Raw genomic sequence first — 24,883 nt, 5'->3', positions numbered from 1 at the left:
CGTGGAGCGAGGAGAGGCCGTTGGATAGTAGCGGCTGACGCCGAAAATGACGCAAATGATTGGTGGGTCACTTGTTTTTGAAGAGGAGGGTAACAGAGTGTGGCGGTACCGTAAGTTTGTCGGATTTGGATGACCAAATTCGTCAAAGGCGATATTCTCTCGAGGTCATCCTTCAAGCAAAAGGATTGCCTCAAAGTGGGTGTCTCACTCGGACAAGGAACAAAAGGACAAGAAAACCCATAAAGGACGCCATGTTTATTCAGATTTCCGGGTATCTAAACACTCCTTCTCTGTCTCCCCCTGCTCTGCTCTGCTCTGCTCTGCTTCCCCACTCTCCTTCTCTCTCTCTCTCTCTCTCTCAGGAAGAAGAAGAAGAAGAAGAAGAAGAAGAAGAAGAAGAAGATGGTGTCTCTGGTTTTCTTCTTTCTATTCCTCTCCTGCGTTGTCTTCTTGCCCACGACAGACTGCATCACTTCTCCCATTGATATAGAAGCTCTGAAGCAGATAAAGAAGGCCATCGACCCCGCGTCAATCCCTCAGGGTTCTTGCATCAGCTCCTGGGACTTCTCCGTCGACCCCTGCGACAATCTCAACGGCCAACGATTCACTTGCGGATTCCGATGCGACGACCAAACGTCGTCGTCCTTTTCCGGCCACAGGAGGGTTACCGAGATCACCCTCGAGACTGCCGAGTACTCGGGCACGCTCTCTCCGGCCGTCGGGAACCTTAGGCACCTCACCGCCCTCCAGCTCTCCCCGAACTCCTTCAATGGCTCCATTCCTGCGTCCATCGGAAACCTCCCGAGCCTTCGATTCTTAACCCTCTCTACCAACTCCTTTTCCGGCGCTATTCCTCCGGAGCTCGGCCGTCTAGCTCTGCTTGAAGAACTTTACCTCGACAACAACCAACTCACAGGAGCTGTGCCGCCCACGTTTTCCGGGCTCAAGTCCCTACGGAGACTCGAGCTCCAAGGGAACAACCTCTCCGGTCACTTTCCCGACCTGACAAGCCTACAGAACCTCAATTTCTTACATGCAAGCGATAATCAGTTCACCGGAGCATTCCCGGAGTCCCTACCGGCTTCGCTGGTGGACATCTCTATGCGAAACAACCAATTAGAAGGCAGTATTCCGATGACGATCGGGAACCTGAAGTACCTCCAGGTGATGGATCTCAGCCAGAATCGTCTCTCCGGCTGGGTCCCGGCGACCCTGTTCGAGCACCCATCTCTGCAGCAGGTCACCCTCTCCTTCAACCAATTCTGGGGACTCCAAATCCCGCCGAGCTATGGCAGCAAGAGCGAGCTCATTGCTCTGGACTTGAAGAACAATCGCTTGTCCGGCTTTTTGCCCCTGTTCCTGGCGGCGATGCCGAAGCTCTCGGCGCTGTCGCTGGAGAACAACATGCTCACTGGAATGATACCGCCGGCTTACGGGGTGAAGGTGATGGCGGCGCCAGGGGAGATGGGAGTACAGCCGTTTGCGAGGCTGATGTTGGCCGGGAACTACCTGTTCGGGCCGATACCCATGGGATTGCTGAGCGTGAAGCCAGGGGATGTGGCCGTCAGCTTGGCGGATAATTGCCTGTTCAGGTGCCCGAACGCCTTCTTCTTCTGTCAGGGCGTCCGGCAGAAACCGCTCGCGGCTTGCCGGAGCTTCAATCCGGGAATCCCTGAGGCATAAAGACTGCCCCCTGAAATCCTTTTTTCTTTTTCTTTCCTTTTTTCCCCTCAACTGACTATATGGTTCGGTTGGTCTTGTATATGGTTTGTTAAAATGGGAAGGATACGAGTTGGCTTCTCCTATTTCTGATTCTTCCTTTTTCTCCTTGGGGACTTCTTTTTCTTTTCCTTCTTTCTGCTTTCCTGTTTTTCTTTAGAAATTTCTGAGAAATAGTAGGACAAAATGAGGTGCCCATGATGTGATTATCTTGCATTATCCCGGTTCTATGGAAAAAGGGGGAGACATGATTTTTGGTACCTTTGATTAGGGCTTTGCGAGATTTCACCTGGTGATTAGTGTTTTCATCCTTGCACTGTTCACAATCTCCTTTTTTTACCACCCACCTTTCATGTCCTTTCCGTTAAAAACAGATAGATTTCTTTTGTCTCCCAAAAAATCAGGGACCTCTTTCCATCACAACAAAATACAGAGTTTTCTAATAAGGGCCAGGGGTGCTTGCAAGCAGGAATAACAGAGCATTTTTCTGCTTGGAAAATAAAAAAATTCAAGCATTTCTTTTTCCTGAAAATTTTACTGGTGTTTTTTTTTTTACGTACATGCATAAGAACATCTCCCGTTGTTTGCATTCTCATGCATGCTCATGTCAGGACAGAAATGACCCTTACCTATACATTTTTACTTTTTACCGGCAATCAAGTGCTTCGACTGCTGCAGTTACCATTCATGAAAGGTGTTGGGGAATCCTGCCATTGGTGGGTCACATCTCATATCATGTCGATGCACCTGCGCCTTCTTTTTCCATCGGTATCGCAACTTTACGCTTCGATGCCGGATATCTATGTATTGCCCGTGGATGCTTTTACCCTGCGCTTACTTTTTACGAAGAAATGTTGTCTTTTTCAAGAAGGGCACGACTAAAAGTCCTCCAAAATTGATTAAGCCGAGCTAGAACAGATGCCTAAAAGGAAGTGCTTGACTGTATTAGGTTGTATCCAGATCCTAACCTTTTAGAGTCTAAAAGGTGAAAAAAATAATCTCCCGAATCTAGAGCAATCCAGAACCGAGAAGCTCTGGCACTGTAAATCATACACCATTTGCTGCTTTTCGATTGTTTATTGTGAATTGAAGATTGTGTCTTAAAGCTGAAACAAAGTAATCGTTGAAAGTTTAGAAAATGATGAGGAGCATGGTGATTGGATTAAGGGAGGGTGGGATCTTAATTGTGGGGGTAAATATTTGCAGAGAAAGAAGAGAGGATTGGGGTGAGGAATCGAGGAGGAGCCCGTGAGTAGCGTAAAAAATCTAGGCCTTTAATGGGTACGGCTTTCTTGGGACCACGATTGGACAAGGTTTTCACAATCTAGCAACCAATTAGGCAAAAGGTTGCCTCTTCTTGAAGCTTGTGAACCGCCGGTTGTTCGCTACTCTATTTCTTTTCCCGTCCTTCACCAAGTGATGGTTAGTGTAACGCATTGTCTTCCGATTGTGCTCTCTTGATAGTATTGAAGAGTGTTGATTTCAGAGAAGAGTTGCTCATCTTGAGACTAATAATGTAGCGGAGTCTTTTAGCCCCCTTCTTTCTTCTCTCTCTCTCTCTTCATCCTTTACCATAGAAACATTAAGTACCATCTTCCCTTCTTCCTCGCCATTTGCTGGCAATCTTGTTTCTTTTTTTCTCTTTAAATGTCTGTCTTATGACATATTTTGTAGGATTTTGGGTTGCCTCTCTCGTGGAATTTCTTCCTCACTGTGGTTTGGTCCAAATTGAGATTGAGATCCAATAACTAGCCTCGTAAATGGTGCGGCTCTTGTTTAGGCCTTCAATAGTATTGAATGCTTTGCTTCTTTATTGGAGGGACTCGTAGTTGGTTGCGATCAGGGTGGTCACATGCTCATCTCTTGATGTAAATTCGGGAACTTTTACAGAATTCAACTGATAAGTTCCTTTGCGATGAAGTCAGACTCAGGTTCAGATCTTTTTTTTAAAAAAAAAACTAAGTTGGATTTAACTAGCATAAGCTCCGACAAATATATATTACTTGGATTTTAGATTTAATCAGACCTAAACGTATTTCAAATTGAATCAGTGATTGGATATATCTGATCCATTTGCATTCCAAGTCGAGGACAGATAAATATATTACCAGTAGGATGCGATCCAAACCTGATTCAGTTAGAAATGGCACCGATCTATTTGCTTCTCCATTTCCAAATTGGAAGTGGCTAATCCATCCTCCTTCAACTCTTTCTAAAGAAGAAGAAAAATAGAAGAAGACCTAGCTAATGGTCTTCTCTGGGGTAATCAAGTGTCTCACTTACAGAGTTGTGGTACTTCCTCTAATTTAAATATCTGAGTACTCTGTCACTACTTTGGCACTAAGCTAAACACTGGTTTCTCTGAAGCAAGTCAGAAAATCTCACCACTTTCTAGGTAGAAGTAGAAGTGTTTGCTTATATATATATATATATATATATATATATATATATATATATATATATTCACTGTTTCAGTAAAATTTTAGATATAAAGAATCCACACTTGGCCTCGATGTCCACATAAACAATGTTTAAGGTAAGCATGATGCCGAAAAATAATGTTTAAATATAGTTGGCTGACTTTCTGAGTCGTGGTAAATAACTCGAGGAGTCTACCTGAATTGCAAAGTAAAAATTTGAGGAAACTGAATCAAAACTCTAGCCAAGTTGGGGATCCAATCCAATCCCTCTAGGAGTGAAATAGTCGACTCAGTGATTTAGGCGGAATTGACAAAAGATATTATACGTACAAATAATTTAAAAGTAAGAAAAAACTTCATAACATGCATTAAAGAACTATAATGTATGTCCAATCTTACTTGTGGAAATTAATATTAGATTAATTATGTACTGGCGGTAAAAGGTAGCTCAAGGAAAGGTCTCTATCAAAGAACTGTAAGATTACCCCGCAACTTTTCATGAAATAAATTTGAAAGAAAGAACTGTAAGATTCAAGAAAGCTCCAGATGTGTTTCTTTTGTTGCGCAACCCCAGTTTGCTTCCTTTGTTGCTTTTCTTTCTTACTAGCTCCTTGATCAAGAGTTGAATCTTTACCAGCTTCGAGATGAAGGGTTAAGTCTTATCCTCTTTCTTCTTTTCCCCCTTTCAAGCTATCTTCGTGTCATGACTCATGTCTAAGACCTAAGCTCTTATATTTGTCTCTCCAATATCCGTCTTGGTAAGTTGTTACCCTTCAAAAAACTGAAATACTTTATAGAGGATGGAGAGCCCTTCCCAGCCACAAATTTCCATGATATTTCTTCAGTTATATGCCATAAAGTTTGTCTCCCAACTGCTCTGCACACGACATATTTCAGTCGGACATGAATTTATTGAGGAATTTAATTTGACTGTGAGGAAGACTTGGTCAGTTTGAAGGTGGTTTACCTGTGTTGCAGGCTCACACTATTTTCTATTACATATATAGTACACCAGGAACATTGTACCGCATGTCTTAGTTAAATTTTCTCCATTTTTCTTTTCTGTAATACTTTCTTAATGCTAGATTTTGTAGATCTTTTCAATCCTAAGCAATTTTTTTAATCAGTTCTACCAGTGTAATGTTTCCATGAGCATGAGCTGTCCAGACTGTCCTTAGTTAAACAAGCGTTATGTTTCCATGAGCATGAGCTGCCCAGACTGCAGCCCTACGGAACGCCGGTGTTCCTTGTGTCCATCAGAACTGCGTTTTATAGTCAGCAAACTTGTCACTTGGACTCAGATTCACAGATGACCAGGAGATTGACTCATCGAGTTGACTCATTGACTCAGTGAGTAGAAAAACTGATAATGCTAGTTAACACAATGATCTGAACCCGTTTAAATTCTTTACTGGTTCTGCTTAGGTGAGAAATCGGGTGACACGAGCAGTTGGCATTACTAAAGGTAATTACTTCCCTCGCAACAGCAGTACAGACATGAGGAAACCTGCCAGCTCCTCGGGGTTGGAAAGCCTCCAGGTACTTCCTCTCTTTTCAATTTATTGCCATCTATCTTGAATCTGAAGTTACAGCTGATTACTCTTTTATATCAAACAGCAGATTTAGAGACTATGAATCTATTTCAATGGTAAAATATATATGAATTTGTTGCCTTTTTTTCCGAGGAAGAACAGGAAATCTTCCTGTCCTTCTACTTAATTTCTAGTTTGGTTAATTTTGAACTTGCAAGTCATTGGAATAGAAGTATACAAGTTGACCTCCTTAGGCGATGCTTCCATTGCTTGTTATGCATTTTTGCACAAAAGTTACAAAAGATCAGTCCATTGTGTCGCAATGCGGTCGATTTTTTGTACTGCTTAAATCATTGTCACAAAAGATCCAAATTTGAAAGAATCACCCAAGCTGTCGGTTCAATAAATCAATTGATTCTGCTGAATGGCTTATAAACCAGCAAAAGGTAGTACTAGCTTGATCTTAAAAGTAAATAAGAATATTCTAGATATACATTAAATGTAGTGTGGCGCTAGAAAAGAGAGGTAAGATTGAGTTAAATAAATCATGTAATTCTAACATGTTTAAATTACTTCTTCTGTAATTTGACATTGCGAAGTGTTCCATTCTTGGGTCTTCCTTTCTAAACAATAAGGAGCCTGGAGGCCAATGACAGAACCTCTTTCAGTGCCATATGCTTCTCAACACAGTTTCTTTGACTACATGCACATTTTCCTCAACACATGCAGTTTCTTTTACTACTAACATATTTTCCTCCCTAAAATTCACATATATAAACCCACATCTATGGGAAAAAAAAATTTAAAAATCAAAAACATCTGAAAATATATATAAAAGATGAAATCCTCCAGCCATCCCACCTTCCATCCAATCATAGCTGCCTGATAAAATGCATCGGGTGGATGTGGTTAAACGCACTGCCAGACCAGAGGATTTCCCTGTCCAAACTTGGACAGAGAAGTTCAAGGATTATATATATATATATGTGTGTGTGTGTGTGTGTGTGTGTGTGCGCGCGTGCTAAAGCCCAATCTGCCTGCCCAAGTTCAGACAAAGTGGTATGACATACCAAACTTTCGGGAGAGGGTGGCCCTTTTCTGCCAATAATTGGAACACCTCATGAGCATGAGCTGTTTATTTGTCCAGTATTGTGGCTCACTGTCAGGCATGAAGAATATCTACTGTACCGTTCTAGAAGCTATGAATCATGTCCCATGCAAGCTTCATGGTTACTTGGATTATTCATCAGTTCCAGCCCAGGAGAGTCATGTCTTATAGCGCATGTTTGTATTTTTCTCGTTTTGTTGATTACGTTCAGCAACTGCGCTCACTGCTTCTTCAAGTTTTCGGGTATTGTATCTGACACCTAGTTACTCTAGGAATTGCTACATCAAATCGTGAGGGTTATCTTCTTCATGGTTCTTATTAATAATTACATGATATAAACACTTGTTATTTCGGGTTGGGCAGCTAATTCTTAGCTAATGCTTGATAAGGCATATATATTTGATCCTACAGGAATATTCTTTAGACAACAGAAGGTCGAATGCTACTTTGTCTTCTGTTGCTATTGGAATATTTGTTGCACTAAATTGGTATGATGTAATGGTTTTTAAATTTCTCTTCTCTTATTACAAGGGCAACCGCCGAGTTCTTTGGACGCATTGAAGTTTCATGTTTGAAAATTTGCGTGCATATATGAATCCATACCTACCAACTTCAACTTGAAGACATTATGCTGTTGCACCTAATTAGATGCACAATGCATTTCTGGTAGAAAAGAAGAAAAAAAATCATGGGATAATTAAATACAAATTGCTTTAGCTCCTCAAATGTTCGATCAAATGCTACGCCGTTGTTATCAGCTTTAGTAGCAGACCATTTTGATTTGCAGAAATATGAAAAAAATCAGGTCCAATCGGCCATTTTATATAGGGTGAATCTGCACACTTTGATTTTTTTAGTCTAGAAATAAGTGAGAAGCTAATCTCTAGTATGTCACAAATTAAAAAAAAAAACAAAATTCAGAAGCCATATAAGCCTGTCGTGCTTCAGTGAGCGAATACTATGATGCGCATTGATCGGCTGACTCGGGAATACGGGTGCCGATCTACTCCAAAGAACTAGACGCCAAAAGGCAAGTTCATTCTGCTATGTTTGAACTTGAAGCCTGATTTGATCCAGGACTGGCATCTTACTGTACTCATTTTGGTGCGTTTTCATATTCCTTTTTCTCTGGAAAGTGGAAACATATACAATTGCACATGGACACCAGCCAGAGAACAACATTGATGTCGTCCCCATTTAATCATCTACATTTTTCTAGGTCTGTCTGCCAAAAGATGGAATAAATTTAGAGAACAATTGGCAGAAACTGTTGGTTGTTCTGACTACAATGCAGGAAAGAGATCTCCCTTTGCCATATGGGCATCATGGCCGGGCACACCACATAATTTGAAAGTTGCAACCTTCATTATAAATTGGTAATAAATGGCAAGAAAAGCACCCATTAAAGCAGGAGAAGGCAGAGCTTCTTTCCACTCATGATTATTCAGCTTGTTCTCCTCCTTTTGGTTCCCATTGAAATGTGCAAAATGAATGTAACATGGGCGACTGGGATAAAGAGCGGGCTCAATCTATAAGCTTAGTTATAAACAAGTATTCATCAGATCTCGGCACATTTCTGTTTTCTCGAACTTCTTTCCCCATTTCTTCAACTTAAAAGTCTCATTCCTAAGCTTCTACTCAGGGTGATTCCTGCTTAACGTTCTTATTTTTGGTTTTTGAATATTAGTCTTCGAAAAGGGATCAGATCAAATTGCTGCCAGAGTTATTTATTAATAGAATTGAATCATGTTTTTAACTAAAAAAGTCGAAGATTAAAAAAAATGATAAGTTGGCAGTAGAAAAAGATTAATGAAAAACAAAAAAAAAAAACGTTCACAAGAAGTTAAAATTTTTCCAAGCGAAGTGAAAGGTTAATTCTCTTTTTCTTTAAAAACAAGAAAATTTTGCCCCGTATGGCTTTTCAGCTGTTATGTCAATGCCTCTTTTTCTTGCAAGTCTCCAAATTCACCTATCCACCTTGGTGCATCTCTTGCTGTCAAATTCATTCGTTGCTTAAATGCTTCCACTCTCTCTCCCTCTTCTGCAAATGTCTGGTGATATGCCTAAACCGAATTGGAAGGCAGCTTCACACTCCATGACAGTTACAAGGAATATAAATGTTGGATATGTTCGTGTGGTTTGCTGTGCTTCGATATATATAGATGGGCCCTTCCGGATTAAGTCGCAGGCCGTTGCCTCCCATTCTCTGATCCTGATCACCTCTAGGATTTGGCTAGAGTTAATTGTGGACATGCAGCTCATTCTAGTAGTGGCGGTGCAGATAGAAGATGATGGTCATTCTGGTTCCTGATGAAAGTTAACCTCCAGAAACTGATCATCAGAATTTTGACAAATTCAGAAACAGAGATTCATTCTTTCTCAGTTATATGACTCTGAATGCCCAGAAAACGCTCCAAATCATCTGCCAGGCATGACTTGTGAATGCTCCCAAAGCTATCTATGCCAAAGGGGTTGAACATCTGCCCATCAAAAGTGGAAGAAAGTTGGATCTCTCCTTTAGACGTAACCGGAGTTCTTGGGGACATGAAATATATCATGTAAAAGATTGAGCATTGATTTTGATAGGAAGTTAGTCGTATCTCTTCATCAATCAAATGACTCGTTATTCAAATTCTATATATTAGACTTTTGCCTTATATCTTTTCCAAGAGATCACGTATATTAGGTCATGGAATTTAGTTGATTAGACAAAGGTGGTACTCATCATATCAAAAGTCAATGCGTCTTATACTCCTGGAATTTCGATGCGTTGTTTACAATTGACTTTTTCACGTACTAAAATAATGTGAAAGGAACATATCTCTTGTTTTATAAACTATAGATTCTTAGTCTAAAACTCGGTATTTACGACAGGAAAAGGGGGCAATTTTATCTGCCCAATAAGAAATGGCTAGGGAGTCCTGTCAAAATGTATATCGATAAGGTCGTTTGATTGCAGGAATGCCGGTGTTCTGCAAACCATGTTCCTGCAGCCACATGCCCTATCAAACAAGGGACACTAGGAACACATAAAACTTACATTGGCCACTCGCTGTGAATGCAGCGGCCTGTACCGTAATCAGACGATTTCGATGTGGGAAATCAGATCTGAACCCTCGTCAGTTCTGGTATGGGTGAAACTTCCTGTATCGGTATTCCTAATAACATTTGCTGGATATACAGACGGCAATTACTGTATGAACCCACTCTCTTTCTAATATATATATGTATATATATATATAGTAACAGAGCCAGAATATTTTGGCTGAGGGATGATCGACTCACCAACAGCACAGGTCTGATGTGGGCACTCCACTATATATATATATATATATATATAAGAGAGAGAGAGAGAGAGAGAGAGAGAGAGAGAGAGATGAAAATGAATTTATTAAAAACACAAAAGCCGTGATCTCCAAAGGAAGCACATCTCTTAGATCTGCGGCTACTACGAGAGGGGGAGAGATCCACCAGGTTCTTTTTGGAGTCCTTACTAGCTCATGAAGGTTTATGTGGCTGCTAAATCTTCCATTATTGGATCAGAGCTGCTCGCTTATATCACCAACTCTCACTTATTATTTGTGAGTTAGATGAGCATAACTTCGAGACGATGAAAGCTAGCGCAATGTGTTCCCATTTCACTGTCAGCTCAACGATTGTCATCAGGACTAGAAGAATAAAAGATGGGCTAAAATAGCGATGGACAGGAACTTCATTGAAAAGCTTTCCAGAGTTTGAAGTGGTATTTGTTGTTCATGCTCTTAATGTTGACATCCTTTTATTCTCCCATCCGTGGTGATGGAATGCTTACTAAATTGGATGCTATCTTATCCTTTATGCTTATCAAACAGGGACCCTTCAATTTGAGACACTTGCGAAGGACTTTCTCTTTGAACTAACAATTGATGTCAGAACTTTGTTAGCTAAGTTAGACTAACAAGGGGGGGAATTTCCAAAGACAAACAATATGCAACAATTTAGAACGCGTTGAAGCTTTTTTATGGTCAATTAAAAGCATTCATAAGCGTGTTTTCTCCATGCATGGAAAGGTCAGAGCGCTCTTAGGATCAGAAGTAAAAAAGTTTTAAGTTCAGCTCTTTGGAGACATCTCGTGAAATTGGAATAACAGTTTCGAGATCTTAAAAAATCCAAAATCACAATAAAGAACACCTAAAAGATTTGTTGAGGAACAAAAAATAAGGTAAATGCTGATCTACAAGGAATTCAGTTCATTGCATTAATCTGTCTCGAAGATTAAGGTAGATTTAGAAAATAGTACTGCGTTTTAGTATTTCATAAATCTGCCTCATTCTCTGAAGAGTATTCATAGAATGAATATTTTGTTGCCAAATGGCCCTTTTTAGGATTTTTTTTTTCTTAATTTTAGATAAACAAGTTGGTTTCGTGCAGAAAGCCCCTTATTCAGATCATACCAAGATAGACACAACTCCAGTGTTAGAACTCTTGACCATTAACTACACCAAACTCTCGACCCAGTAAACGGAGTTGTTGTTGGTAGATCTCAAATTAGAGATATACATAGACCAAGTTTTTCTTCTTATTTCTCACATTTTTCTGTTCCTGTTCTTAACAGGATGTATAGAAGAACATTTTTTTGCTTATTCACAACAAATTCAGTCGAGTGGCCGAGTTTTTCACTTTCATGGAATTGGTGGGTTCTGCTTTAGAGATATCATTCAAGTGCTTCAAACTTTTCGCACAAACCTGGTCTAGATTCATTATACTAATAGTATTAATAATAATAATGTAACAACAATAATAATAACACCCAATAGAAGCTCATCTAGTTCGGTTTTGAATTTTGATAATGGATGTCAATATACCTGATTTGGATCGGACATCTGATCGAATCGTTTCGAAAAAATCAAATATGGAATTTTTTTTTATATATCCAATTAAGATCGCAGATCGGATTCATATTTAAAAAATGAAATGTGATCAGATCTAGATATTGATTCAAATTTGATTTAATTTTAATTAAGTATCCTATATCTAATGCTCTTCAAGTTTGAAGATCAGTGAGATTCGGTCCAAAATTTGGATTTGGATGTAAATGTAAGAATCGGACTTGGACCGGATCTCAGTTTATGAAATAAAATTTTAAATCCAGATTCATGTATGACTTTTATCGTTTGTATTTAAATGAGAATTTGAATCCGAACTTGCAAATATCCAGAAAAAAATAGATAGGATTAAAAGATTATCGAATTCAATTGGAAGCTTTTGGCATCCCTAATTTTGCTTGGCCAAGTACAGGGTGAGGTGGTGTGTCCAGCGAATGTATGCATTCTTTAAGGCCAAGTGGGACTAAGCATCACGCTTGCACACCCATATGTGGCTTAAAACAAATACAAATAGACCTTTTAGACAGTCTATGACAGCACTACAATCCGATAAGCAAATAAATTAATAAACAATAAAAATCTGCAATTGGCATTTATGTTCGTTTAAAAAATCTTTAATATTGTTCCAAGGTCCAATGCTTGTATAGACTCACAAAAAAAAAAAAAAAAAAAAAAAAAAACTTATTTTTACATGAACAAGTTTTTTCATTTACATGTTGATGTCCTTTAAAAATTTAAAATTTATTACTTGTACTCTTCTGCCAGAAATTTCTGACTCCACCATTGAAACCATAGTTTACTCAAAAGTAGCTGTATTAGCTCTGTATCGGATCGGCCGGCATCCTCTGGTGTAGCTTTCACCTCATGGTCTGCTTCCTTATCTTGTTTGTTCCACGACGGAAATTAAAGGCCGAGCTGGCATGGAAATAATTTTCCGACGTTGATGGAACAAACAGGATAGGAAAGATCAACAGTGGGGCCATGTTTTCTCACCATTACTGGTCACTTTCCACGACAAAAAATAAGTGCAGCTCCCCTCCTAGGAAACGCTTTCTCGTCTTCATGGTGGTGGCCCCAACGGCGTTGCTTCCTTTATTTTTCCACAATGTGAACACACAAGGCCTGAAAAGGTGATGAATTTCCGTCGCCTACGAAGGCGGAGGAGAAAGGAATTCCTTTTCTTTCTTTCTGGTGGGAAAATTTGACAAACGAAAAAGTTAGCGATTAATGGAGGTTGGGCTGTTCACATTGGACAACAACAACCAACCACTTTTTTCGCCGGTAGGAAGTTTGAATATATACAGAAATCCTCACGATTCATGCACATGAATTGCTTGTCATTCTCAACAAATTCAACCGATGAACTTATTCAGGATGGCGTCATTTTCGTTGTGTTTTATGCTTTCCAGGCAAAATTTGGGCCACGGTTTGAGTTCACTTGATTTCTTTGGTCTACGAATCCAATGCGGCATGATTTTGCTTAGGTGGTGAAAACTTGATAGGAAGATACATAATTCATCAAACTAAAGATCTTGGGTTAGACTAAGGTTATTTGATGACTTCAAATTTAGAATCCATCGGTTTGATGTGGCAAAGGGCAAATGACCCACCACAAAATCTATGATTTATGAAACTAAGGAACCTGGGTCAGACCTAAGATCCACTTGAAATCCATATTTTGCCGGTTTTTATTGAGAAAATGTCGGATTTATAAGATTGAAGAGGATGGTCTGGTACACCCCCTAAAGATCTTTTACTTTTTTACAAGAGAAGGTGAAAAGAATCTAACGTTACATCCGACTCTCAAATTCTGAGATATAGATCGGACTAGCTCAGAATCTGATCATATCAATGTCATAATATGGTCTTCCACTCCCATCTCCGGACGCCTCAACTGGGAGAGAATTATATCAGAAGATGTCAATCAGATGTGGAGAAGCTCTTAAGTAGAGGCGGAACCAGAATTTTTTCATGAAAGAGGTTGAATTAAAGTTTCTAATTTGACTAGAGCTGAAATATCATTTTTCAAAATTTTTATATAAACAAGTGAAATTTTCTAAAATTTACTTGTAATTTTTTTAAAAAAAATTGAGGTGGGATCAGTGCCCATGTGGGCCCCACCTTGGCTCGGCCCCCTGCTCCTAAGGGTCTTTTTCTAGCTTGCAAAAGTAGACTCTCGTGCTATTGCTAACTCGAACTAATGGGTTTTGTTTTCCCTTTAACATGTTGTCTTTGTTTGGGTGCACATTAGATCACAACCACTTTACAATGTTTATTTAAGGGAAACAACTTTCGGCTTAAAACCCTTAAAGTTAGACCGTTATGTCTCTAAGGTTTCGACATGCTTCAAGGCTTTGATAGACTTACAATGCATCATTCAACTCACTGGGATGTAACATTTGCAGTTAGTTAGTGGAATAACAAATCATCCCATAACAACGACCGTATGATTCAAACCTGTGGAAATACAATTGCAATGGTTACCCTATGTTTGATGGCTGCAGTGAAAAACTTCTTTCCCTTATAGAGAACCCACATTGTATATAGGGCTTATTTTTCCCAGAATAAAATTGGGGTCAACTCCTATAGGTGTTTAATTTGAGAGGTAATGAAAGGTTATTGAATAGGTCAATAACCCAAAAACTAGTGGCCGCCTACCTTGGAGAGTCTGAATATATATATATATATATATATATATATATATATATGAAAATCTGTGTGCAGGAGTGGGTTGGGAAACAAAGAGAAAGAGAGCTGAAAACAAAATCAACTAAAGGAAAGGGAGGGCAGATATGTACGGATGTTCATTGGGTTCCGAACTCGACTCAATCTAAAAGCTCAACTCAACTCGACTCAGTTAAGCTGGAACAAAGCCCAAGCCGGCTCGGTTTGAGCTGTCCAGCTAGGTATTAAATTTTCTTTTTTTAATATTAGTGGAGATGCTCAAATTTAAGTGCTAAAACATCCAAGTTGGCTGCGGTAAAGGAGGCCCATTGTGGTAGGTTTTCACCTATGGTAATATCGTGAAATATATTTTACATATTTTTTTTATATGAGTACGATTGAATTTAACAGAGCCGAGCCTGCCCAGCTCAAGCTCGACTCAACAAACGAGTTCATTTCTTCATTCAAACTCGACTTTATTATTTATTAAATGAGTCGAGCTCAAGCCAATTGAGCCATGTTGAATATCCCTATTGATATGATATGTTGATACTTGATAATACATATTAATGCATCATTGATCTGCCATATCAGGGAAACCTGCTCCACCGCTACCAAGAATTTGATCTTTGGACTTTGCACTTTGGACTTTGCACAGTTGTTGTTTGGAAACCGCGCTCTTTTGAGAAAGGGGCTCACATGAATTGAATTATACACATGTACGAAAGTCAAAGTTTCTCGGTTTGTTCCTGATCCGCCATGATCTCTTTTGATTAAGGTTACTTGATTTTCTCATTGATTTATTTGAAGTTTGCTTCATAACTAGACAACCACCTTCATTTTTATATGGGTCAAGGTTGATGAATTCCAATGCAGATGAGCTTGCAAATTCGCCAGTTCTTGGGACCAATTGACGTTGAAAAACGAAGCTGGGAAATGCAAACCCTGCCACTCCTTCCCCACTTCCCAATAAATTAGAATATCATTTCTTACGATATTAATCATCACACCTTGGTAAGCATGTGCAATTGGCTCGTGAAAAGACCTAGGGATCATGTCCATGGAGAAAGAGTAACAGGCTGTTTGGCAAGCACAAAACCTGGGACAGAAACGATGGCTTCTAACTTTTCGACATTTGTTTCTTGGAACGAGCAACGCCCTTTATCTGGACGAGTAAAAAGGCTCCTAATCACCCTCAACAGTTTCTTCTCCTACTGTTCCATGGTTGAATTCAAGATTCGAGGACCAAATTCTTTCTTCTTTTTTGCTTTCTCATTGCGAAGTTGAATCGCATCAAAATTTGCCACTTCACATGAGTGGGTTACCACAGCTGCTTCGGTCGAATTTTATATGTCAAGGTGCAATCTATGATTTATTATTTGCAAGTTGAGGTACACAGTGAGCGAAACACAAAAAAGCAGCATTGAACTCTAGGGTGAAGCTGGGAGAGTTCGGCCTTCACTCAAATGGTGGAAAGTCCCTTCTGCCGACATGATGTAAGATAGGGTGAAGCGGGGAGACTTCGGCCTTCACTCAAATGGTGAAATCCCTTCTGCTTCTCCGACATGATGTAAGATAGGGTGAAACAGAGAGGGTTCGGCTTTCACTCAAACGGCGGAATCCCTTCTGCTTATCATCCGAATATGATGTATTTGAATTGAGCGTATAGTGTTGGACCATCTCTTTTCCTTACTCTATTTTCACATGTTGTCCACGACGTCAAGAATTTCAAAAGCCATCGGAATTCTCATCACTTGTCTATGGTCTGTTGAAAGATGCAAAAGAAGCGAAAGTTTATCTTTTCGCTACTTCCTATTCATTTGTATGTAAACTAGAATTTTTATTTTTGACATTTCATGTGTAGAGGGAGTTCATAACTCTTCCTGAGGCCCACAGAATTGACATTTTTTTTTTCCCGTGTGGTCAGAAGAGGAGGCAACGACGGCTGATACATCACATGGTCGTTCCAAATATCACACATAGTAAACATGCGCTTTGTTAAGTCGGCAAGCCTAACACGTCCAAAGAAGTTCCATTTAGAAGCTGGTGAATATTTTTGAGTCTCCAAGTCAAAATTTCAAACTCTAAAAACCTATCGAGTCTGATCATTGCTGCTTTTGGGTATGGATTCATAAAAGATGCAACTGATATGATGATTTGCAAATTCTCCTTTTTTTTTTTTTGGTCAGTGAAGTTTAAGTGAACAAGAGAAGCATACCTTTTCTTTTCTTCTTCTTGTTGCAAGAGTTTAGGGTTGTCTGGGTGCTTGGTGTTCCCATAATTTAGGTTTGCCTTCACATAAAAATCAAATTCGCACCAATTTGATCGAGTTTGCTTTTATATGTATTTTTTTTTGTAAACCATTTTTTAATACTCCCATGAAAAGGCGTTGTATTGGGTGGACATGATAACGTTTTTTATTGTCTTTTTTAAATCTACAATTTGAAGGATGCACCTAAAGGGCTATTTTGTTCTATTGTGGGGCACGCTTGTTAATTTCGAGAGTTTGGAGGCGACTTTCGTATTTTTCCTCAGGAATAAATTTGGCACCGTGCCTGGTTTTTCTGAGGGTGGGATTTGGTTGGCCGCTCCAGGACAGCAACCCACTTACATGTAGGAGGGTCCCCATGAATTTTTAAATTAATTTTTTAACTCTTCTTCTTTTGGCATGAGTTGGTGCGGTTGAAATCTACCTAATGTAAGCATTATCCCATGTGACATTTTTAATTGTTTCAATCGAGACAAATCTTTATATTATTTACATGAATATCAAAGTGGAAAATCAAGCGAAAAATGGAAAGCTTAAGTGGCCGACATGCTAATCTTCAGTTTTTTTTTTTAATCTCTTTTTTACTTTTTAATTAGTTAATGGTGTAATCTCTAATCTTGGATTGAGGTGTCACAAACTTGGCCATTTATTTTCCGAGATCTATGGCTTTTATAGCCGGATGCTGTCTTTGCATTTCATGGTATTTATTCATATATTCACCTTTTGCAAAAAAAGTATTTTTTTTTAGCATTTTTCTCATTTTGTCTTTACAAAGGGGTTTCTTTTTATCGGTTCAATCTAACTGATCGAGTTAATCAATTTTAAACTTTACCTTCAATCAACAGTGGTTGGTAATTTGCTTGGCCGTTTGTTATCGGTTGGCGGGTCTGAGAGGAGTGCAATAATCAAATGTTACACGGCAGTGAGTGTTGCTTCAGTTGGATGCATCGCAAATGTTCATGTCGGCCTCTGCATATGAAAACTTTTGTTTTTTAGTAGCTTTCTCTCTCCCCCTCCTCTTCTTCTTGCTTTTATTATCGCTCCGGTTTATGTGTTTCGTGTTGTTCGTTTTTCTTTTCTTTGTGTATTTTTTTTTTTATCTTCTTCTTTTGCCTCTATGCAGTAGTGATGCATTGTCACCACATTTTTCTTTTAATGAATTTTTGTTTCGTCTGCTCTTTTGGGCTTCATCAGATTCAGTCTCTTCTCCATGGCACTTGAGAGATGTCGGAATTGAAACAACTTACTTTCCATAGACTGTGTGATGAAAGCTACTGAAAGCAGTGATCTGGAGTCAGATGATTGAAACCAGGCGATGCCAACACACGTTTCTTTAACCAAATCGCCTCACAAAATTATACACATAACCTTCTTCGGTCGTTAATAGTTGATGGTATTGCCTTTCATGGTGACGATATTCTTCGGTCGTTAACAGTCTGTGGGCAGGCAACTATTCAACAGATAGCTCGCATGTTATTTATCTGAAAGGTGTTCTTTATCCTATCGGGCCTTCGCATTAATGAGGCTAAGTGCTCCATTACTCTTTTCAATGCTACTGACGTCCTTCACACTGTTGCCTCACATTCAACTGTCCTATTTTCGATCTTCATAGTACTTTTTTGGGCCTCCCTCTCAAACTCCGACCCATCTTAAGCATCCATTGTCTGCTATCCCCATGCATTTGATGTCGGTCGTGCCTATGCCCATTAAGATCGTTAAGTCCATCAATTCTTGCTTGCCAAAGTTTTTTTCTATGCAAACCTGGCTAGTTGTTGCGTGCTCTGCGCTCTTGGGAAGCTAATATATCATGCTTCCTGGCATCACCTGGTTTCTCCTTCTTCACTGGCTCGCGATCTTCTATTTGGTAAAGCTTTCCATCTACATGGTCACCAGTGAGTGCTCCAAAGAAATTAAAAGTATTAAATGAGTGCCCCACCAAATTTTTTTTTTTTGGCTCTGCTAGTGCCCCCCGAACCTCCTGGACTTAGCATTTCCTTTGGCGCACTTAGTTATGTTGCTTTTAGTGCAGAGTTGGCGTACCTGTAATGACATCTTGTTCCATGGGATGCATTCTGATTTTTCTCTTCTGTTAGATGCTGAGACATTTTAGCTGTGGTCTTCAAGGCTTTTGGCCACCTGCTTTTATTCATTGTGACACTTTTTTTTTTCTTCTTTTGCTATTATGTAACTTTTAGCATTCATTCCTCTTTTGAATGTTGTCTCGCTTAATATAGTTCTTTTTCCAGCGCTCTCTCTCTCTCTCTCTTTTGATCTCTTTTTCTAAAAGAGGATAGCTGCCATACTCCCATAAGAATGATCTCGATGTTTAGTTCATATATTAAAGAAGGGGGGCATTTTAGTCATGTAGTATCCATGGTTTTAAAATGTTTTTAACTAAAGCGACGGTGTTTGGCATTTTACTATGTGACCCATTATTTCAATTATTGGCTGAACTATCTTTTGTCTTATTCTTACCAAGTTTCAAGATTCGCACATTGCTAAGGAAATTATGGATGTTGATGTCAATATCTCCCTACTGTTAAGTGTTTAAGGATTATTGCTTGTGGCGTTACGTTTTTCTTGTTTTAGAAAATCAAACCGTAGATGTTCAACCCCCTAAGAAACCCATGAATATGCACTTTAATAATGTTTTCTGAGTTGAATCTTTTTGAGATATAAAAGATAAAAGTAGATAGATTTGTCCGCAAAGGGCATTTGGTGCATTAGCTTGGGCCGTCATTGGTTTGAATGACATGGCTGTCAATCTTCTTATGTCAATAGGCGATACTAATATATTAATGCCAATAGGCGATACTAATATACTAAGATATGTGTATTTCGGGTGAGCAAGAGGTTCATCCTACTATCCAAAATGAGGCCTGAAGGCCCCCTAATTTTTCCTATCTCTGGGGTTCTGAACTGCGTCGGTGTCGGCAATAGCAACAGTGCACCCTTCAGTTTAAAACACAAGAACATAGCGTTCACGAAAATCAAACTAGAGATTTACTTTTATATAGGTTCTTAGCCCAACCAGCTACGCTATATCGTTGAAACACTAAGATATGTGTATTTAAGACTGTCTTTTGACCTTGAAAACAAGGGGAATGATATAAACCATAAAAGCTAAACAATCTTTTGCATGTGCATCACGGCAGAACAATCTTTTCCTCTCGATGCACACAAATATGTCAAGGGAAACTAAATCCCTAAACAACATGTTTTTTTTTTTGGCATTCAACAAGAGATATAAGATAGTTGTCATAGTATGGTTTATATATGAAGTTGAAGTTGGTGCGTGCATATATATATATGTATATATATATGACTCATTGTGTTGGTATTAAAAATATGTTTTTCTTGCTTTCCTTCTCACGATTGGAAAGAAAGGTCGTTGAAACAAATGCTTTCGGCAATCATTTTTTTAAGCCCAAGTGAAAACCCTTCTCTTGTTCTTGCGTTACTTTCACCTCCTTGTTTTAGAAACCTCATGTTTTTTCTTTTTTTGTCCACCCCGTCTCACCAAATGATGATGAGTCCTAATTGGTCAGACAGGGTGGTGCATAACTGGTGTCTCCCGTTCGTTCGTTTCGTGTGTCTACCATTTTGGCATGAACTTGTCCCCCCTTTTCCCCTCCTCTCTTTCCCTCTCCCACTCTGTGTTTTAGAATTCAATTCCCAAAGCTGCCATGGTGACCTTCAAAACCCTAGGTGATGGGTTCCATTTACTTATTTGCTTTAATTATTTCGTGCATTTACCTTCTCCATTTAACCTGTATAGATAAATATAATATTTAAAAGCGATTTCCACCCATTGGAAGAGCTATCATGATGGTAGGCGATGTCCCCATTGGATGACTGCTAGCAATCCGGATCTAGATGTTTAATAATAATAAAACGGGTGATGGGAATGGACATGACAACCATGCCCACCTCTTGCTCCCTCTCTTGTTCCTTCATGTGCCTTGCTTCAGGCGTTCCATTAATTTAAAACAAAGGCGAAATTACGCGAATGCGCTCCTTTGATCGTACTTTTGTTAGTGACATGATCAGCTTTGCCGAGTAAGGTAGATCCCCATGAATGAAGCTGCTGCCATTCTTCTTCTTCTTCTTCTTCTTTGGAAGAGAGAAACAAGTGAGAAAGATGGTAAAAAGTCTCTGGATTTGCACGAACTAATCATGCTTCCTTGGAATTCATCTTTTATGTTGTAATTTCGAAAGAGGGCAAAGTTTTATGGATCATCGACCTTGATATTTCTCTATTTACACAGCATAGTAATGTGATTTCCGCAACTACTTTATTAGCTATTATCTCCACAGTTCATAACTTATAAAACGACTCTTAGTTCGGTGGATTCGGATATATAAATAACATTTTGGATTCTCAATCCTTGTAGGTTTCACTGCCTGTACTCGGCCGAAGTTGGGTTTTCTAAATTTAATCTATAGTTTGAAGAGAAACTTAATTGTTGGCATTCGTAGAAATTCGAAAACCAATTCTCTTTTCAAATTATATTTGCATAGGATATGCTCTTCTCGTTAAAGCACGACGGGAGGGGGCCGATGGGCTCCGAAGTTCCAAACCCGGTGCGAGCGACGCTCAAATTCTTCGTCGTTCTGGAACAATCTTTGCGACGTGGAAGGGCAGCGCAGTCTTTTCCTTCGTTTCGGCCGGAAATTGATGGATGAAGACATAAAAGCCCTCTAGCTGGCCGTAAATGATGATGGCGGTTCTGCTGTTTTCTTAAGTCCTCCTCGTTCTGTGTATAAGGTCTAAGCGGTGATGGCCTATCTTCTTTTGCTCTTCTTCTGTCGGTTCTGCTGAGTGGTGGTGATAACAAAGAGGCCAGTTTAAATCGTCTCTTTCCATTTGACTTCAATCCGTAGTTAAGAAAGTTGGTCCCGAAGATGAAGATCCAGTGTGATGTGTGCAGCAAGGAGGAGGCCTCCCTCTTCTGCTGCGCCGACGAAGCTGCGCTCTGCAAGGCATGTGACCAGCGCGTCCATCATGCCAACAAGCTCGCCGGAAAGCACCAACGCCTTCCTCTCCACCTGCCCCCCTCTTCCAAGCAGTCTCCTCTATGTGATATCTGCAAGGTTCTCTCTCTCTCCCCTCCTAAAAGAACTAGGAAGCGTGATGGATCAACACGGCCTCTACCCAGTCCCCTCCTAAAAGAACTGCGAAGCGTGATGGATCAACACAACCTTTCCAAATTGTGATTTGCAACCCAATCTTGCTGGTCATAGAGAGACAGAATCCTTTCTTGTTTGGAAAATATTGCTTCATACTTTGCCTCTCTTTCTGTTTTCTTTTTCCAGCATAATGGAAAAAGGCAGGCTCAAGAAACCATCGTGTGATCGCCCTTCTTTGTACCAAACTCTTCTTAAATATGCTAGTTTATCAGAAAACTACCACGATTTTTTTTCTGCTGTTTCTTTGAAAGAAGAAACAGGATGGGAGAGATGAATCACAGCTACCATCCATCAATTGATTGAAAAATCATGATCTTTCTGTTCCGACAACTGAGTTCTCCTTTGTTGCTTCGCTGATTTTCTTCCCCCTATTCTCTAGGAGAGGCGGGCCTTCCTTTTCTGCCAAGAAGACCGAGCGATTCTCTGCCGAGATTGCGACATCCCAATTCACACTGCCAACGAATTGACTGCTAAGCACAACAGGTTCCTCCTCACCGGCATCAAGCTCCTAGCCCCATCTGATACCGAGCCCTCCGTAGTTGAATCGGTCGTGAAGCCCACCATCGTTCCCAAAGTCTCCGCGGCCCCGCCTGCGAAAGCTCTTCAGTCCCCGGCGCCGGCGTCAGGGAATGGCAATGAGAAGAACGAAATTGGTTGCACCACCAGCATTTCAGACTACTTGATCAAGACCATACCTGGTTGGCACGTCGAAGACTTTCTCGACAGCGTGGGAACCGGGTTCCCGGACGCCATTGATTTGCCTTCAGTCGATGGGTTGTGTAAGGTTCGAAATCTTTGGAATCTCAGGTCACAAGTTTGCATCAACTCTGTTTTGTTCATGTATCTATGTGCACTTGTTCTCCACATTTCACCATTACCTTACGGATTCATTTTACTTCCCTTTTATGATGACATAATTTGGTAGTTGTTTCATGTTACCATGAGGTAAACACAGCAAATTACACCTATAATCTTCACCCATCATAATGCCGTCCTGACTAAGTTTGCAACCCTGTTGACTATGGCTTTGGATAACGTTTGGCAAGTAGGTTCTAGTTCACTTTTTATTCTACTTCAGTATTTACCCAGAACTGTTTCAGATGATGAATCGGAATGTCTGATTCAGAAACCATCTATTTGTTACTGATAGTTGCGGAGCCATGACACTGGAGCCATAACACCAAAAGTTATTTTGTCAAATCTGTCGTCTGCTGTGTTTCTAAAGTTACTCTGGTACTTATTTCAGATTATAAAGCAAACCCATCTATTAGTTACTGATAGTTGCTGGACATGATTGATCTTCCTGTCATAGTCTAGCCATGATGTCAAAGGATGTTGTCAACTACGTTGTGTCTACGTCCTAGTATCGGTTTGTTGTTGGTCCATCTCCCAAAAAGGTAGGGGGTTTTCATGGATTATTACTTATCAATTGGATGTCCATGGGGAGCTTCCTTGCTATCTAGTCATAATCATGGTCAGTTCGTCATCTTTATGACAGAGGCCATGAGCAAATATTACAAGCTACAGCAATGGGTAAGGTCAAGTTTTCTTATGTTGCAGATGTGTGCATATATCTGTCAATGCTTGCTGGCATGCAATTTTTCTTTGGCTTGCTTGTTAACTGTGTGCTTTTTTGAATTTCAGACAGAGGAGATGTTGAAATACATGGAGCCAAACTTCAGTGGTGATTTTGGCTATGGAGGCCCTATTCTGCATAACCAAGTTTTCCAAGTTCCAGATATTCCAGTTCCTGCTCAGAGTTTAAATGAGCTTATGAACTGTTACCGACGAGGCATGAATGTGAAACCCTTAAACAATTTAAGGGATGTAGATCTTTTGAAGGCTCAAATGTTATACAACGACGATGGATTTACTGTTCCCCAGATCAGCCCGCCCGGCAAAAGGGGAAGATGGTGTTGACTACACCTCCGTCTCTCTCTTCTACGAGGGGTTGCAGCGTGCAAGTAGTCCTTGTACTGGTTTTTGCCTCTCTTTCTCTCTCCTCTCTCTCTCTCTCTCTATCTCTCTCTGAGGTTGGTGTACTGGTCTTACTAGTTTTTTACCCCTCTTCTACAGCTTGTTTTGTTTCCTTCTTCAAGGAGACTGTTGTAAATATGCAGGCCTTTGCAGTTCTGCTGGTACTCGGATTTCTTACGGCTTTCCTGGTTTCGTGTCATGGGGTACTTAAAATCGTAAGCGATGATTGAGAAATCCCTGAAATTTTGCTTCGTTCTTTTGCTTTTCGGCTGTTACGCAGTCATGGCCTACCCATATGGGTCCACGTCTTCAGCTGGTTACCAAGTGCCGGCTGAGCCATGGCCTACCATTTGAGTTTCAGCCTTCAACTTGTCGAATCCAAGTGAGCGTGTCTCAGAGGACGGGTACAACGACATGGTTACTCTGTTGACTGATCTTAGTTATACATTTGTGAAAGTTGCTGAATCCTGTTAGCCCTACTGAATTTGAGCAACTTTGTTCCATTCTAGATGCATATTAGTCAGATCGAGCACCAGATTGACTGTGGAGCGAAGGACTCCCGTCTGGTGTCTGGACAGAAGGTAGTGATGGGGATGGGGATGGTGATGGAGATGGAGTCATCATCTATCTTTAGGAAGTTGGAAATGGAAAGATGTCATCTGGGCCTTAAGAGGTTTGGTGTGATCAAATCGTGCTTAGTAGATTGTGTTGTTCTTCTAGATAATTTTAGACTCGTTTAAGTAAATATTTAACAATTTAATCGGCCGAATCTTTGGAACACATCGACATTTGCTCAAGGATCAATTCCTTGATCTTAAAGTAGAAGCATATTCCACTAATCTAATTAAGTTACCATACATTGGGAATATTCAATGTCCCCCAATCTGTGCTTGTTCCTGCGTATTTGATGAAAATATGAAAGGGTTAGCAGTGAACATGATTTGGTGAACTGAAATGATTCTTGCCAGGGCAGGATGCCGATTCAATTAATTGGACGATTCCGTGATTCAACTGAACTCGTTGTGAAGGGAGCCGGCCAGTGAATCGAGTGGATTAGTAACTGATTCAATTTTAATTGGTCATTTGAAGCCCATTTTGACACTCATTCAGCAAGGGAGGCTGGTGGGGCAGTGAAGTCG

At 40.0% G+C, this 24,883-nt stretch overlaps 2 protein-coding genes across 2 annotated transcripts; both read left to right on the top strand.

Moving 5' to 3' along the window:
- LOC116259852 (leucine-rich repeat receptor protein kinase MSL1-like) lies at positions 1-1,805 on the top strand. The gene has a single exon (XM_031637810.2). The coding sequence runs from the start codon at positions 403-405 to the stop codon at positions 1,681-1,683; it is 1,281 nt and encodes a 426-aa protein (XP_031493670.1). The 5' UTR covers positions 1-402; the 3' UTR covers positions 1,684-1,805.
- Positions 1,806-21,160: 19,355 nt separating this feature from the next.
- On the top strand, positions 21,161-23,908 carry LOC116260034 (B-box zinc finger protein 20-like). The gene is made up of 3 exons (XM_031638099.2): positions 21,161-21,671; positions 22,147-22,551; positions 23,412-23,908. The coding sequence occupies exons 1-3, from the start codon at positions 21,483-21,485 to the stop codon at positions 23,685-23,687; spliced, it is 870 nt and encodes a 289-aa protein (XP_031493959.1). The 5' UTR covers positions 21,161-21,482; the 3' UTR covers positions 23,688-23,908.
- Positions 23,909-24,883: the final 975 nt, after the last annotated feature.

This window comes from Nymphaea colorata, chromosome 9, assembly GCF_008831285.2.
Source record: "Nymphaea colorata isolate Beijing-Zhang1983 chromosome 9, ASM883128v2, whole genome shotgun sequence".
In the NCBI taxonomy this organism is placed as follows: domain Eukaryota; kingdom Viridiplantae; phylum Streptophyta; class Magnoliopsida; order Nymphaeales; family Nymphaeaceae; genus Nymphaea; species Nymphaea colorata.
Note: the sequence above shows the minus strand (reverse complement) of the source record. Positions and strands in the feature narration are given on the sequence as shown.

Excerpts from the sequence above, each read along its gene's own strand:
- LOC116259852 (XM_031637810.2), top strand. The coding sequence starts at position 403 with ATGGTGTCTCTGGTTTTCTTCTTTCTATTCCTCTCCTGCGTTGTCTTC.
- LOC116260034 (XM_031638099.2), top strand. The coding sequence starts at position 21,483 with ATGAAGATCCAGTGTGATGTGTGCAGCAAGGAGGAGGCCTCCCTCTTC. Across the intron at positions 21,672-22,146 it reads CTCTATGTGATATCTGCAAG|GAGAGGCGGGCCTTCCTTTT; the intron begins GTTCTCTCTCTC and ends CCTATTCTCTAG. Across the intron at positions 22,552-23,411 it reads CAGTCGATGGGTTGTGTAAG|ACAGAGGAGATGTTGAAATA; the intron begins GTTCGAAATCTT and ends TTTGAATTTCAG.